At 36.3% G+C, this 17291-nt stretch overlaps 1 protein-coding gene across 1 annotated transcript; it reads right to left on the reverse strand.

Annotated features, from left to right (window-relative positions):
* Window positions 1–2302: 2302 nt before the first annotated feature.
* snx2 (sorting nexin 2) lies at window positions 2303–16190 on the reverse strand. The gene is made up of 15 exons (XM_017468851.3): window positions 15994–16190; window positions 13320–13434; window positions 12693–12829; window positions 12110–12179; window positions 11336–11379; window positions 8956–9097; window positions 8760–8838; window positions 7964–8039; window positions 7362–7475; window positions 6909–7002; window positions 4386–4591; window positions 3913–4056; window positions 2925–3005; window positions 2619–2690; window positions 2303–2503 (listed from the first exon to the last, which is right to left on the reverse strand). The coding sequence occupies exons 1-15, from the start codon at window positions 16102–16104 to the stop codon at window positions 2453–2455; spliced, it is 1536 nt and encodes a 511-aa protein (XP_017324340.1). The 5' UTR covers window positions 16105–16190; the 3' UTR covers window positions 2303–2452.
* Window positions 16191–17291: the final 1101 nt, after the last annotated feature.

A 17291-nucleotide genomic window follows, 5' to 3' on the forward strand; every position in this document is an offset into this window, starting at 1 on the left:
GTGAGGTCACAGCATTTTGACCATAACATAACACTGCTATTTGGAGATTTGATACAAACTGGTATAGGGTTAGTAGAGCAGGGTTGGTGTTTTTATTCCAGCCAATTCCACAGAATCCAAAACATAGACTCTCAAAACAAGCGTGGACGTGGACTAAGACATTTGGGTAATACTTGAACGTTCTAATATAAACTACTTATTGGTCTGCTCTATGTAACTAGTCTCAGGCTGATTTCCAAAAGCACCTACCTCTAACTATTAAAGGGTTAGTGTCCAAAAAAAAGTACATTTTTGTCATCCCATCAACATGTATGTAAACATTTGTTCATTCATTCTTCTTGTCATTCTCTATATCCTGGTCAGAGTTATAGCAGATCCAGACCCTACCTTGGGAACACTGGAATGCACTCTAGATAGAACAAAAAAATATCATGCCTCCAGGACTGTGGTGCATAGGCAGTATAGGACAGCAGGATTGAATGGGAGAAGAAGCCTAAAACAGTTTTATCCTTGGTTGTTAATTTATATGACTATTTAATCTCTTATGCTGCAAAGTACATGCAATATTTCCACAACCAAAGCAAACAACTTCTGCTGCCTGTTTGTGGACAAACATGAACAACTGCATGCAACAGTTGCATGGAAGTATTGTATTAAACACAACATGTCTATTGAAACCACCTGTGTTTAAAAAACAGAATGACACATGTGTCATCGCATATTCTCAAAAATGTCATGAGACATTTCCATAGCAGGCCAATAGGGGAGAAAAGAAAAAAAACAGAGCTTGTAATGATGTACTGCACAGAGCCACTTGCACAGAGATTCTCTTATGCAATGTGCAATTCTGACAGCTTGTCAATATGACAGAGACCATGAAAAGGAACGTGCATCGGAGTTTTTGACAGCGGTTTAGAGATGTACAGTATATGCAAAGTGATGAAGGACTTATTTGACAGTTTGTTTCACTGCTCAGTTCCTAAAAATGCTAAGTCATGATGTGTCAGGATTCAGTGAGATTTCAAATTCATAAGTGCTTCATTTCCCCCAAAGGAATCAAGATGAAAAATGATTTCTAAAGATTCTAATATATGTATAATTATGTATTTTTATCAACTATCTGTTAGATAATATCAAATACTTTGAGAAATATAAAAGGGCATTTTTAAAACACATTGTTCAAACCCCAAGGCCCCTAAACCTGGGTAATGTTTTGCTAGAACTGCTTCTGAGCAGAGTCTGAAATAAACTGAAGAAAGCCCTAAGCATTTATGGAACATTTAGTTGAAAGCATTTTTTTTTTTTTAAATGCTGACACATATTACAGATTTATGTGATCAGTAGGCTATTCCGTGACTCAAAGCTTTTACATTTTACAGACGCTGATTACAGAGCAAAACACTTTTTTTGCAGAACAATATTTAAATTTGTGCCGTAGAATAACCCTCAACTGCTAAGCTACACCACTTGATCGGATACAGCTCTGATCCAGACCTGTATTAGCCAAATACAATATCCAACACTGTCACAGTGTGAATAATACATTTTTATTCAAACAAGCTTACAAAGTACTTTACAGATCAAATTAAAGCAAGAAAAGCAGAAAAGGAATAATAATACCTGAAAAGATAAATAAATAGATAGAAAATAAGTTCATTTTCATAGGGCTAACAAGGCTGCCAACAGTGTCTTAATGGTGAGGCTTCATCCTTTGAAAGTTGGAGGTCCACATTCTGCATTTTTTTTAAAAAGTAAGTTTAAAATAAAGACACAAATAAAAGAAGATACAACTGTTTAATACTGAAGTACATTCCTTTATTAGCATGTCGGCATTGTTTCACAGGAATGTAAAGTAAAAACAAATTGGGGGGGGGGGGGAATCTGCTTTAGAACAAAAGAAATCAACTATTTTTTATTTTAAATAGTTTAGACTAAAAAGCCAAATAAAAAATATATATACGTGTATATAGCAGGAAGCAGCACAATGTGTACTAAGTACTATAGCGCTGTTCTTTGTGTACAGGATCAAATAAGAAATAGCTTAATAAAATGATGTGTGCTGAATTTACTGGATATGAATGTAGAGTTTAAAAAATAACAATAAAAAAATGTAATTAAAAAAAAAAGGCATGTCCCTTGGCGAAAGTGAATTATGATGGATTTCAGCGATGCTGCTTGGACATTTTAAGACAGAGCAGTAGTGTATCAATAAGCAGTAAATGCAATAACACTGCCCATATTTCCTTCTTAAGAACAAAGGAAAGACAAATGATCATAACACAAAAAAGGCAAAAGTACGGACTTAGCCATTAAAAGATTTATAGTGTTTTATTATACTGGTTTTCAAGTGGTCATTAAGTCCATGCATCCGTTTTGAGTGATTATGTTGTACATAAAAATTAAGAAAAGAAGAGCAATTGGCTCCAGTGCTTTTACAGAGGAGTTTGTCTGCTCATGCTATAGCTTTGGCTTCAGGTAAGAAGGCTTCCCAATACTTTATCAGCTAAAGCAACAAGAAAGGAAAAAAGAATTAAAACCACCATCTTAAAATATGCTAAACTTTAATACAGAATGGATTGTATTACCCATGATTTACAAACGAAACAAATGATTCTTACCTGCTGCTGTGTGTGTACAATTGATTCTAGATATTTAATGATGACAACCTTGAAGTCCTTCACTCTTTGTTTCTAGTAGAAACAGGCAAGAGGAGCAGGCAATATGGTCATGACATATAAAATGCTCAACTAACATAAAAGTAAGTCAGAGTGTTATTATTAAGAAAATGAATGATTCTAAATTATCAACAGTGTCAACTTGTTCACACAGCATTTTTTAATTTTATTTTCTGAGCTTGAGATGAAATCACTGCATAGTAGAAACATCATTCTGTCAAAGCAGAAATCCCCAACATGTCAACTAACCTCGAATCTCCCCACTTCCCGGCGAATGTTCTTTGATATCTGCTCGAAATCTCTCTCTCCCTGCTGTACTTTTGCTTCCCACTAAAACGAGTCAAAACAGACAAGAAAACCACCATGCTGACAGATATACCAGACTGTGTCTTACGTGCGATGCTATAAATGACTTGCTGTAAAACATTAAAATTAACATACAGATGGTATTAATAAAGCTGTGGAATATATTTTTAGTGACAAACAACAGGAAGACAGGATGGAAATGATAAGAATCACATTTTCCCCATTTAATTATCTTCCAATAAAAAAAAGGACATGTTCAAACTCAAATAATAAAGATTATCAACCCACAGTTGCTGTTCGTTGATAACCTGTTCACAATTATATTGATTATAAAAGCACTCAAGCTTCACTTTCATGTTAAAGCATGGCACACGGTGAAGAAGTAGTTAATCGGCATGGAACTATTTCTCATATATTTAAAGACATATATTATGCCAGTGAAACACACATTTAAAAAGGACCAGATCTACTGGTGAAAGGAGAAAAATTAAATAAAATAAAAAAATCAGAGCCATGGGTCCTACCTCCTCAATCTCCTTTGCGGGGCATGACGGGGAAAATGCAAAAATTAAAAGTGCCTGATAATGTTCTGTGGTCAAAGTAATCAATAATTTATGAATTCTTATCAAGTGGAACAGTGCTTTCAGTGGCGTTATGAATGGACTAAAGCAAGAGAAAGGCAGCAGGCTTCATTATCATCAACACCAGGGCTCTCGGTAACAAGTGTTGATGCTGAAAACAGAGCTGGGGCTTCTTTTCTGACATAGAAACTTCAATTTTACATTATACTTCAAAGCTTTGATGCACTTCTTGCCATGTTTGCGATGAAAGTAAAAAAATTATAGTGTATTTCAAAATGAAAAACTGTGCATGAGCAAGTGATGTAAAATGTCAATCTGTTCAAAAAATGCCAATAGTGCTCATGTTTTACCTCCTGAATCTCATCCTTGGCCTGCTGGAGCTTGTCAGGCTTGTTGGCATACTGTAGCTTAGCTTCAGCTTCTCTCTTCCGTTGGAGCATGAGCTGAGCGTCCTGCCATTTGGACCATGTTTTCATGCGCTGGTCAAACACACCCTAAGGAGCATAATCAGCCGTAAGTGTGAGCTTTAAATGGGGCCCTGAAGTTGTCATATTTGGATCAGAGTGGTCTTTGAGCAGAAGCAAATACAAAACAGCTCCCTTTTCCTAGAGAGTTCTTAGTGCCTTGCTGAGATATGGGCTATTTTCACTTATATATAGTATATGTTTAGTATTAGTGATGGGTTCAGTGCATTCCCATCAAACTGGCTAATACATTTATTACCCATTAATCAGCCATGTTCTGTGAAGTACATCACCATAATTATCAGCATGCTTCAGTTCCTCCCAATTCACAAAGGAACAGAAATGTAAGTTCTTCTCACCTTAACAGCAGTGATCAGTCGTACATAGTCACCAAGTAGCTCAGAGAACACATAGAAGTCAGCATAGGCCTGTTCTTGATGCAGCTGATCAATCTTCTCCTCCACCTCGGCGAGCTGGGAGAGGGCCCGTGACAAAGCCGTGTGGTCCTCCGAATTTCCCAGCATGGCGGCACTCTTCGCAAATGATGCAGTGTTAACTGATAACTCTGGTGAAAGGACAGATGAAGTGACTCTGACTGGGTTTACGGAAAAATTGGTTAGTACTGCTACTGAACCGATAAAGTCAATCAGATAAAGGGGCAAACGGCCTTGACTTACAATTACTAAACATGCCCAAGAGAAACAATCACAAATTTCATTTGTCAGTTGGAACCTGACAGTACAAGTGTTCACCACTAATAGAAAGCAGGTCAGCAAGTCATGGGACACAAGATCCCTTGTGGCCCAGAAGTTTTACTACATTCAAATCTTTTCTGGAGAGGACACACTTAATTGTGTGTACAAATTCTTTGAGACAGTAAAGTGCTGCTATTATACATTACAGGCATCATATAATGCAAGCATTCGAATGGGCCACAGTAATTTACATATGCTTATACAGTGCCCCCAGAATGTATTCAGCCCCCCCCCCAAGTGAATGTTTCGCTTTTTGATATACTGCAACATCACATTTGTTGTCCATTTGAATGATATATAATTCAGCTCATTTTGAAGTGACTCTCTACAGAAATAAAATTAAACAAAGTATTCAAATGTCTTCAGAATTAATTTTTAAAATGGCTAAAAAAAAAACCCAGCAAAACTGATGAGTATTCACCCTCCTTTCTTTTAGCAATCTAAATTTGGACTAGTATTTAATGTAAAATAAAGTTTTTACAGATTATGTCAGATACAAATCTGTAATTGCTTTAAAAGTACAATTCATAGTGAGTGAGTGAATAGTTATCAATTAAGCAGTTAATGTGCATATACAGTTGAGGCTAAAAGTTTACTATACACCTAGGCTAATGACAATTTTTCATGACTTCAAACATTTAATTTTACCATACAATTACTGTGTTAAGTCAACTAGGCTATCTATGTTATTTCCAAAAGAGGTCATTTATAAAAAATAATAGCCATGAGATTTATTTCAGCTTCTTTTTTAAAGGAGTTTTGGAGGTCTACAGTTTTTGGCTCTTTTTCCACTGGCTCTAAACACAGCCAAAAGGTGCACTCCCAATTAACAACCAATTATGACAAGTGACCAATCAAAGGCTTCTACAGTCATTACATCAATTTCTGGAAACTTCCAGACTGTTTATTGAGACCTACAACTTTCACCCACTGTAATACTTATATGAATTACACAGAATACCAAACATAATAACAAAGCAGTTATTTATGAGGGAATCTCTCTTTATACACCATGTGTTAAACAGAAGATTACGAGCATAACTGTGTTGTTACAACAATTTTATTAATCATTATACCACAGTGCTGTTGAATTCTCAATTCTGATTAGCTGACAGACGTTCTGAGGTGCGCAATTATTTTTTAATAAATGCACAGCAAAAGTAGTTTCACTCAGGTCTTGACCGCATTACATTTAACTGAACTAACACAAAAGTTAGGCTATTGTCCACCACAGCACACAGATCTAACAACAAACAAAATGACAGAAAATTATGATTTTCCAGAAATATGTAAGGAATAATTGACGAGACGACGGGCTGTTGAATTATTAGAAAAATAACGCGCACCTGAGGTGGTAATGTGACCACGATGCGAAGTGTAGGCTTTAGCCATTGATGCAGTTATTGGGGAGAGAGAGAGAGAGAGAGAGAGAGAGAGAGAGAGAGAGAGAGAGAGCGCAATAAAAAAAAAAGAAAGAGCATGAGAGAGCACGTGGGAAAAGCTGGCAATCAATATTTATTTATTTATTCACTGTATTCGTTGTACTCTTTCCAATAACTGCATATCAATGGCTCAAGCCTCCGTTACTAGATCTAAAATGACGTTTTGGAATTAGCAAAAGAGGCTTGAGATGGGATGCGTAATAAATTAGTTCCACACACACAAGGGCATTTTAAGGACAAAAACCTGACAAATGTCTTCAAATAAAACATCGGAACAATGTGGTATAAGCGGAATAATTGACTCCGGTCTGGTGAATTAATATAAAATAATGCACACCCGAGGTTTCTAATAATTCAACGGACCAGAGTCAATTATTCCTTACTTAATTAGCTTTCACATGTTCTGAATCAATAATTACTGCATAGAAGCAACTGTACAAAAGGTACAAAGGTAACACCTATAATATAAAACGAGAATGTAACAACACTAAATTAAAACACTAATAAGTTGATAATCTTGCCAAATAACTGGTGTATTCACTACTTATTAGCTATGAATTAATGTCTATGCAACCCTGGAATCTTACCAAAAACCAAATTTACAACACAAGGTATGTTGCTTTGCTTTAAAACATGTAAGCCAAAGCTTAAAAAACAAACAAACAAACAAAAAACATAATTTTACCTTTCCTGTGGCAAACCAGTGATTCCACACTGGCATGTAGTTTTCTGAGCTGGATGTCAAGGTTCTCAAATTGCTGTTGTTTCTCTTCGAACCACTTTATATACAGAAGTGTCAGAAAAAGGAACTATAAAAATTATGGTCAACATCAGAAAGCATTAAGAAAATATAAAAATGTCAATGAGGAACTATCATTAAAAAAATTGACATTTACAATAATTTTTGACAAAGTCAAATTATAAAAGCTACCATTGTTACAATGGTCCAGAATTTTCAGAAGTACTAGGTATAATATTGTGCATGTCTACAGTTCACTCTAAGCACAAAGGGTAGGAGACACTTGCCTCCATGTCATGGCTCTGTCTCTCTCTCACTAGCGTAAGGATCTTAGAATTCAAGCCAGAGAGCAGCTCATTAATTCATCTCATTATTCAAGTCCAAAAATCAGCCCCTTACCGCATCCGATTCATTCATCTTGATTGTCATTTTGTTGACAGCGTCGGCCGCTTTGTTTACCATCCTCAATATTCCAGCCCCACTCAGTGCCTGGGTGCTAACTGCTCGCGGCAGCTAAGATAAAATGACAAATAAGGGCAAACAAACCAGTTAACAGGCCGGGGCCTAGACCCAATCCCGCAGGGAGCTTCACTCGCTCTTGTCTCACATACACCTTACGCCTGGACCATGAAAAGCCTGTGGTTTTCTCTACTCCCATACATTTTAATGCTTGATTCAATTTAGTGCATTTCGCCCCCAGAAAATTCTCAGGAGGGCCGACGGGCACAAATAGCTTTCAGTTGCCCTCGGACCATTTAGCCTCATAAAATCACTGGGGTTTTCTTTTACAATTACATTAATGTAGTTTCCTCAGGAATGTAGTAATCCTCTAGAAATAACACCAAGTGTTGACCTTAAGTGTAAAGGACTCATTCAGTGATCTAAGCAAAGTGTTATACGCAAGAATTTTGTTTATAACACGTGAAAAACACTGGAAAAAAGGAAAGAACTCAAATTAACACATTATGAAACATTTACATTAACATGATCAGGAATGATACCTCTGTGTTTTCCAAGAATTGAATGACATCAGGGTCTTTTAGCAGAGCAGGATGATTCACTGTTCTCATCAGATATCTATTAAAAGAGTGAAAAAAATATACATTGTTTAATTTAAAATGCTTATTTCAAAGCCAATATTAAAAGAAACATTAGTCCAATATGTTTTCACCACAGATTCCTGTGAAAAGTATAAAAAAATAAATAAAAAAAAAAAAAAAAAAAAAGAGTAAAACCTAGAACAAGTGAATTTTTCTCAAATTTTAGACAGTACGAAATTATAAAACTATTTCTTGAGCCTTGAAAAATCTTATGTGCACTGCTCAGAATTTAAGGGGCTTGGCAATCAAGATTCAGTTCTTTAACAAATGAAGTCTATAAGCTGACATCCAGGGGCCCTGTCCAAGTCACTGACCTTCACATCAATCAATGGGCTGATAAAAAGGGCAGAGAAATGTCAGCGCCTCACTTAACTTTAAGTTTTATTCGATTCATCAGACAGCGCAAAACCAGCAGTACAGTGGAAATCGTACGGGCGTACAACTCGGTGAACGTGTGCACTCAGGAGAAAACTGCCAGCATGAGCCTGCATTGAACACTGACAGCATGAACCCTCCTGAGCTTGGTGATAATTATTTATCTAATACTTGTTGTTTAACCTTTCGTCCACAAAAGACCAGAACACAGATGCTCTTTCCATTTGAATTGTTTTCATGTTGCAAAAATAAAAAGGTTCAGTCAGTGCTTGATGTGTGAAGAAGCAGAAGAGTCTTTTTTTTTTTTTTCCTTTTAAAATACCTTTCCAAAGCAGCTCTTCTTTTCTCTACAAATTCCACAGATGACAAGTCCTCTTTTCCAACCTTGACTTTTGTCATTCCTGAAAAAAGGTTTGAACACAAAGTTACATGAAAGATTACAATTCTGAAAAAAACGACTTTAACTGATCATGTGACACATTTAAGGGCAAACCACCGCTACTTCTTTTTAAACATACCCACAATGCTTTTCTCTGGTGCCGGTGGAACTATATAGCCAACGTGCATGTACTTAGAAGCCAATTTGCTATGCAGACCCAGGAAATCACTGAATCTCCTTTTCACAGTAAACTCATTTCTGCTGAACAGGTTCAGGGATGTCTGAAAGAACGAAAACAGTAGTTCAGTGTACAGGCTCATTTTCAAAATAATGCTCCACTACAGGGGTTCCCAAACCTCTAGCCCTAAATAAAAAATTCCAGATTTTCAATTTAGCACTAGTGCAACACTTGAATATTTCATTATGTCAGTAACATATGGGCAACAAATTGCATGTCTTGACACAGCTTTTCAAAAGGTCAGGCGGTGTGTTTGAAAGGGTGCATCTCTTTCTGCTGTCACATCCAGATTCAAACAGTACATTAAGGAAAAGGAGCCTGATTTATACTTGAACAAAGTTGGACTTTGTGTGCACATGCAGAAGCAGCAGAACGTGAACAACATTGTTCACATACTTGCCTGCATATCTTATGCACATCTGGAGGATTAAAAAGCCACATTCTGGAACTATAGCTGGAACGTCAGAGCCAAAACTACCCTGTCAGGTTTCCAAGTAGAATTGTAAAATGTTTAGTGATCTCATTCACAGCAACATTAAACACACTGACGAGCTCTGATTCTCATTAAAACTTTCTGCCGTTGGCTTGATTGTGCTGTTTTGCCATGTCAAAAGCTGCTTCTCAAAATCAAAAACTCTGACCTTGCATTCAAAAGTATTTACTAATCTAGAAGATCCAGAAAACTGGTAAACAAATCAGTAAGACTGAAATGCTACATGTGAAGTTTTTAAGTCAAACACTAACCATAATAGTTAAACCAGTTAACACACAATAGCTAGAACAGTACACAAGTATGGGATTTGAGACACAGGGCTAGTTCATATAGCTGAGGTAGTTGGATAGGGAAATTTGTTCATATTTAAAATCACTGAATTCCTACACTAGACCTGCATGTCAGGATTATGAAAAGGCTAAAACAACATGTACACACTTAATTTAAATGTGGCTTGTAATAAACTTCTAATAAAATTTCAAAATACAAAATCTATTTTCATAGTTACAGCTATATTTCGAATAATAATTTTCAAATTATTTGTGAAAGAAATGAATAAAACTAAAGAGTAAATTCTGACTTTCTCTTGCAACTCCATTAGTACAGTCATGTGAAAAAATAAGTATGGAAATTGTTGGCCTTTTTGGCATAATTGGACAAGCAAACATTTGATCCTCTTTGAAGTTGATATACTTGAACAAAGCTACAAGGAAAATTATCCTTTTCAATCATTTATTCAACAGAAAGATCAATAGATGTGATAATCTTCTGTTGAAAAAGTAAGTGCACCCTTGGCCTCAGAAGCTAGTATTGCCCCCTTTAGCAGAAATAACTTCTTGTAGCTGTTTGCATAATTCTCCTCCAGGTTTGCTGGAATTTTTGACCACTCTTCTATGCAATATGAAAGCATGCACTTTGACACAAACAGTTGCAAGACTTAATAGCAGACCCTGTAACAAAATTTTGGGGTTCTTGAAGACTTCTTTTTGCATCATACAGTCCGCTCTTAGGCTGAATTTGCTGGGACAAATTTCAAATTCTCGTTCGAAATCTGTGACACTTATACATGATTTTCTTCAAATAATTTACAGATCTTTTTAAATCCCTTTCCAGACTCATAGACTTCCACAACCTTTTTTTCTGAAGGCCTTATAGAACTCTTTAAGATCTTGGCATGATGACACACACCTCAATAACAAAGGGAACACCAGACACTAGATATAAGAGGGATATAAATAAGACAGGTTCCACCCGCACTCCATAAGCATGTTCTTATCACTGGCACCCAATCTTCAACACCTGATTATAATTTTATGGATTTGAAGGTGTGATAAATGTAGGGGTGCACTTACTTTTTCCATGTGACTGATCTGGTTTTATTTTTGTTAATGTAAATTGTGAAAATTACTACAAAATGTTAATTTTATGTGTCATTTGATAGTGTATAAACTTTATTAATAGACACCATTTCAAAGAGGATCCTATGTTTACTTGTCCAAATATGTATTTAAAAAAATAATAATAATAATTAAAAGAAAATTACAATTTATTTCCATGGCGCGTACTTTTTATTGTACACATGACTGAAAGAGGAAGAAAAAGAAGAAGAAGCCTTTATCGGTCATACATACACATTACAGCACAGTGAAATTCTTTTCTTTTGTTAGGAAGTTGTGGTTAGAGCGCAGGTTCAGCCATGATACGGCGCCCTTGATCAAATCAAAAATCAACCAACCACTAGTCTGGGAACCCGTAATCAACTATAAACTTTTAACAGAAAATCCTCACCTTGGTTGTCACCTTATATGCCATATAAGCATTCATTCCATCACCTTAAAGAGAAAAATAGATGCAAATTGAAATCCTCAGGAAATTATTATTTTACAGTCATTATTTTTACAAAATAGCTGGCTGTCGAGAATGAAGCTCATTAAAATGTATTCTTTCATTTTATGAAATGATGGGCAGAGATACTGTACTGTAGGTACCTATTAATGATGTCAAACCAATTATATCGATTGGGGTTATATTAAGCAGGGCTACTATACAATCATGCATTGTTGATATTAATACATCATCATCTTAACTGTGGGCATGTATGATTAAAATATGTTTTTCGGCTTCTGACTGGCTTTGTTAAGGGGTGAAACATGGCTATTTAGTGATTGTACAAATCCCTAAATGAGTAGTTCCCAGCCCTGTTTCGAAACATTCCTGCCTTAACATACCCACATTGACACAGGTGGGGCTTGGTAATGAACTGTTTAGTAAAAATCAAATGTGTATTACTGTGGGAAAACAACTAAATATGGAGGTAGAAGTATTCTGGGGCCACTGCCCTAACGGATGCATTTCTAGAGAGAGCTAGAGATCAAATCTTATACCTGATAACATTTGAAAAGGTCTATTGATTTCCCAATGTATAGCACCCCATCACCACCCCACCCACAAACCAGCTAGCCATACAGAATGGCCTCAGGAGACGAAAGCTGCTACAGATGCCAAAAGGGTGCTTTACGAATGCTACAGCCGTATACAGAGCGGAAGCTCAACAAAACTTACCCACTTTCTCCGGATCAGATACTGTTATCTGCATATCAAAGGTGTCCCCTTTCTCTTCAGCTTCTTCATCCTGTAGAATAAAAGGCAAGTTACTAGGAAATCAGCCTCCTCAACAGGAACTAGGGACAGGAAATGAGTCTGCAGATTAATAGGAATTACAAATAGGAAAAGGGTCATCAAACAATTGTGCTGAGCATGTCTGAAAAACTAAACCCATTCACACAGACACTGTGAGGTTTACTTTCTATCCAGACTAAAGATAGAAAAAAGATGTAAGAAACAACAATGTAATTCTTGTTGATTCTGACAAGGTATGGTTTTCTAAAACTTCACAATGCCAGTGAAACAGGCCACACTTCAAACACAAAACAAAACATTTACTATTTGCTATACTCTGACTACATTCATTTATCATTCCTTATGTTTCCAATTTTATGAAAGTATGAATAACAAAAAAACATAATATAGGCAGGAATGGTATTCATGCTACTCAATTTTCATACTCTTCAACCGGAAGTTACGTTTATATGACCATTTTATTTATTATACCTTCCGAATTACATTATATCACAAGATGCTTTACCTCATCTAGAGATCCAAAGGCTTCGACTGTTGGAGTGATGATGCCTGTGGGAGTGACTGGTGTGATGGCAGGAGATGGACCATCAGACAAGATGGGCTCCCTCTCTGGACTGTCCAGTGACACCTCCTCTGTTGCTTCTTTAGAGATAAGAGGATAAAATAAATCAAATCCAAATAAGAGGTGACGATACAGACATACCATGACACAAAACTAACCATCATTAACCTAATGCTTTATCGATATAAATAATTATATGATAAATCACAGATCAGAAGTGCTGTACACTCCTTTTTTATATATAGGGCAGAGCGACCACAATTACATACATCAGTAGGTACATTGCCATATCGTTATCTTGGGTCATCATATTATAAATTTTCCATCCCATTCTGCCCTGAAAATCATATACTAACTCCAAACTATATTGTTTAACAAACTAATAAATAAAATCATTCAGCTACAGAATAAAATGTTTATGTCAACAGAAACATTATAACATGTTATAAAGGGCCTGTAAATATGCCTTCTCAGCACTGTTATCTTAACACACCCATTAAACTTCTGTGTTTGTTCAAGTCCTAAATACAGAACCTACTTCACTCCAACATTCAACCACAAATTACATACCAGGAAAGAGGTCCTCTTGGTCATCATCTAATAATATTTCTTGTTTAGGTCCATTGGTGTTTGTGCTGATGTCTTCTGCAGGCAAGCTGGCTGGCTGTGGAGATGTGGGACTGAACTGAAAACAAAATATAAGCTGTATTATTAACATGTCTGTTAACTTGCTCTGGATTAACATTAGACATTATAAACAATAAAGTATCTCTGTATTAATGAAGGCAAATTTAAAGCTGAAAGTATGTTTCATAAGGGGATTAGAATGTTGTGACTGCTCACTAGCTTTCAACATCTCAGGAGTATATCTGAATTTGTCCTGTCGGTTAAGTCAAGGAGAAACAAAACTCGAGTTAGCCTACAAAGGTACACTTCATTCAGATATCAGTTGTGTCTGATATGGATTTTAAAGTAGTTTTATTGAGCTGCCTGGCACACAGAATGCCAGACTTTACACACTGACTGAGCCTGTTCTATAAGACATATATATATTCATATTCTTTTTACAATTATGGCTGAGCCATGTTGCACAATGTATTGGACGTTCAATATTTTCTTGATGTTTCAGTGTGGCAAACAATTCAGTAAGTTAACATTATGCTGATGTATTATGACTAGACTAATCAATGTGCACGTCCTAATTTGACTCAGATAGACTATGAATTCATATTGTAAAGCTTAAATACCAAAAGGTTTCCACTGCAACTAAGCAAAAGAGAGACAGAGAACCTGGCAGCATTAATGTTCCAACATGCATTTGCTACTCAAAACAAAGAGAATTACCACATAAGTTGACATGAATTAAGGTCAATTTGTTTTTGTTATTTTTAATTGCTTTGATTTTGGTATGAAAGTCACAACTGTGGTATTGTGGGAGATCTGCAAGGTTTTATTTAAGCCATGCAAAGGCTAAACCAGTGGTTCTCAAACTTGTTTAGCTACAATATCTCATTTCTACATACAGTACCTTATCTTCAAATGTAAGTACCTTTACAGGACTCAAACTTGTTTTGAGTAAAATTTGGCAAATGATTTCCACACTATAAAATTAGTATTTATAACGATTAATTATTAATTATATATTGAAGAATGCAATATATATTGTATGTCAGCTTGAAAATGAATAGATTATTTAGTAATAAAGAGAGAATTCATTTTTTTACACATTTGACTTGAAACTGGTTGTATTTTGGAGTTTTCCTTTAAACTTGTCCTATATTCTCTTTTGTAAAAAGGTGTGGGATATCTATCCATCCATCCATCTATTTATTTATTTATAAGCCACATCTAATTTTCTACTTTGTGAATAAAAAGTTCTCTAATGCAAGAAAAATGCATTGAAATTACAAAACAGGTTTTGGTGCTCAATAATTCTAACTTATTAAATTAATTTTAATCATAGTAGTGGTTCTAATCATATTAAATGCATTCTCTTTTTTTAAGTGACTACCATTTTCTCTTAAAAGACACGATTATCCTTTTCGACAAAGTACCTCTTAGAGGTTCGCCTACTCCTTTTCCCCCAATCCTGGTTTTGACAAAGTATTTGGAACAAATGCATGACAGGAAAAATGAAAGTATTCATCATGTACATTTAGAATGTAGTTACAGACTTCTCTGCCCTTTGCCTCAAAGACTCTGGTAGTCCATTACATAACACAACATGAGAGGACAGTTAATGTTCACACCCAAACTGTTTTTCTGTAAACAGTCCCTATGGCATATTGCCCAGAAGTGCAACTTTTCACAGGATAACTGACAATAAGCTCAATCAGAAGGACACGTTTTACACCTCTAAGCTTACCCCCTCCTCCTTTTCCTTCCTTCCTCATCTCTCTGCTCCAAAACTGCTGAGATGGTGAATTCTAACGACCCAAATTATATCTTGTCCAACCAAACTGGAAGACTGTCACATGCTCGCTGCTGCTGTCACCTGTCTAGTCCTACCATTTAACAAGGTCAAATTACAGAGGAACTACATTCAATTGTGCAGAGTATTTACTTAAATGTATGAGGGCTATGTAGTCTTGTTACCACTAAACACACTCGCCACTCACTCCAACTGACCATTGTTTTCTTTGAATTGAGGCATTAATTGTCTAAGGAGAAAAGAAAGGCATTTAGCAACTCATTCGTCTTAAAAGCTATTACTCACCCATAAAGGGTTCAATTTAACGGTCAAAACTAACTAGTATTACTTTGACATATTATGTTTGCAACATTTTTCCGCTCTATTCTGAACATACAAAATTCAAGTTTGGTTCGTTTAAACGGATGTATTATTAATGTTTAAAAAAACTAATGTGCAGTTAATGTTTTTGTTTTGTTTTTAAATGAAAATCCTCAACCGCGCATCAAATGTATTAGTCGACCTGACAATATTTGCGACTGTATTAATCCTGCGTTAATCGAACGCACAGTTGATGTACAGTTATGCCGCCCGCGCATGCGCATTAGCAATGTTTGTGGGCTAATGCATTTAAATGAAATGTTGTTGACTACATTGTAATTACACAAAATGTGGGTTGTTACACAAGGTACCGAGTCAATAAAACGTGAAACTTCCATACACGGCAGCACGTATAGTTTCCAAACGTTTGAAGCTGTGTCCGTTGACTTTCTAAGAGCAGCTGCTATGCTAGCTATTGGTTTGAACAGCTAGCCACCTGGTAAATGTTCCTACCTGCTCTATTGTACTGACGGCGCTTGCAAAAAGGTCTTCTCCGTCCTCCACTTCTATAAAGTCTGCCTGTCCTGCATCTGCCAACGGTGGGGGTTCCCTGTCTTCCGCCATCTTCTCCTAACAGTAATAACGGTGAGAGCAAACTCTGTGATTAGAGACAGGAGGTTCCCAGGCTGTCATGTGATCCGCAGGAACAATTCAGTCTTATGACAGTTGTGGCGCTTTCATTGAAAACACGCTCCGCCCTAAACAGCATAAGAGTGACAGCCAGAATAAGTCTTTATTATTATGTGACGACTCTAAATCACTTCAGTGATATAAGAAAAAATATTAACAGCAGTATAACAGTAGTATAATACTAAACAGTTGGGGGGACGCAGAATATAATGACGCAGGTTAGGAAATGAATATTTGAATATAATTGAATCCCCCTACCTCCCCTAACATTGCCTCTGCCCATGTCAGCCATCCATCCATTTTCTGTACCACTTATCCTATCCCAGGGGACTTGGGGCACAAGGCAGGGGACACTCTGGACAGGGTGCCAATCCATGGCAGGGCACAATCACACACTACAGACATTTTGGACATGCCAGTCAGCCTATAATGCATGTCTTTGAACTGGGGGAAGAAACCGGAGTACCCGGAGGAAACCCCAAAAGGACGGGGAGAACATGCAAACTCTGCATACACAGGGCTGTGGCAGGAATCGAACACCCAACCCTGGAGGTGTGAGGCGAATGTGCTAATCGCCAGTGTTTGCCCATGTTATATGTTTTATTTTGTGCGGTTGACAAACTAGAAATGTGTCAATTAAAAAAAAAAAAAATGTCATAAGATTGTACCTTATTAGGTACAATTAGACTTCAGAGCAGTGTCTTATGTGCATGAATAACTTGGACCTAGATTTCATAAAGCTGTGCCAAAATATGAAATCTCTTCACAAAATCACCTGTACACCTGCAGCATCACAAATTATTACAGTGCTCAGAATATATATATATATATATATATATATATATATATATATATATATATATATATATATATATATATATATATATATATATATATATATATTCCTTTCCAGTATAGGTAACCTCTCCAAGGTCATTGGAGTTGTTTCTCAGACTTGGGTAAATTATGCACTGATATTTTAGTGTTATACTGCATTGACTCACCTGATTTTGAACAATAATTAACCCCTCAAAGTAGCTGACTGAAGTGTGGATGAACAGGGCTATGACAATACATAGGCAGTGCATACAGTTGATAGGAACAGTATTTTTAAAGGAACT

This window comes from Ictalurus punctatus, chromosome 5, assembly GCF_001660625.3.
Source record: "Ictalurus punctatus breed USDA103 chromosome 5, Coco_2.0, whole genome shotgun sequence".
NCBI lineage: Eukaryota > Metazoa > Chordata > Actinopteri > Siluriformes > Ictaluridae > Ictalurus > Ictalurus punctatus.

Excerpts from the sequence above, each read along its gene's own strand:
- snx2 (XM_017468851.3), bottom strand. The coding sequence starts at position 16,104 with ATGGCGGAAGACAGGGAACCCCCACCGTTGGCAGATGCAGGACAGGCA. Across the intron at positions 12,180-12,692 it reads CCTTTGGATCTCTAGATGAG|GATGAAGAAGCTGAAGAGAA; the intron begins GTAAAGCATCTT and ends TTTATTCTACAG. Across the intron at positions 7,476-7,963 it reads AATTCTTGGAAAACACAGAG|CTGCCGCGAGCAGTTAGCAC; the intron begins GTATCATTCCTG and ends ATTTTATCTTAG.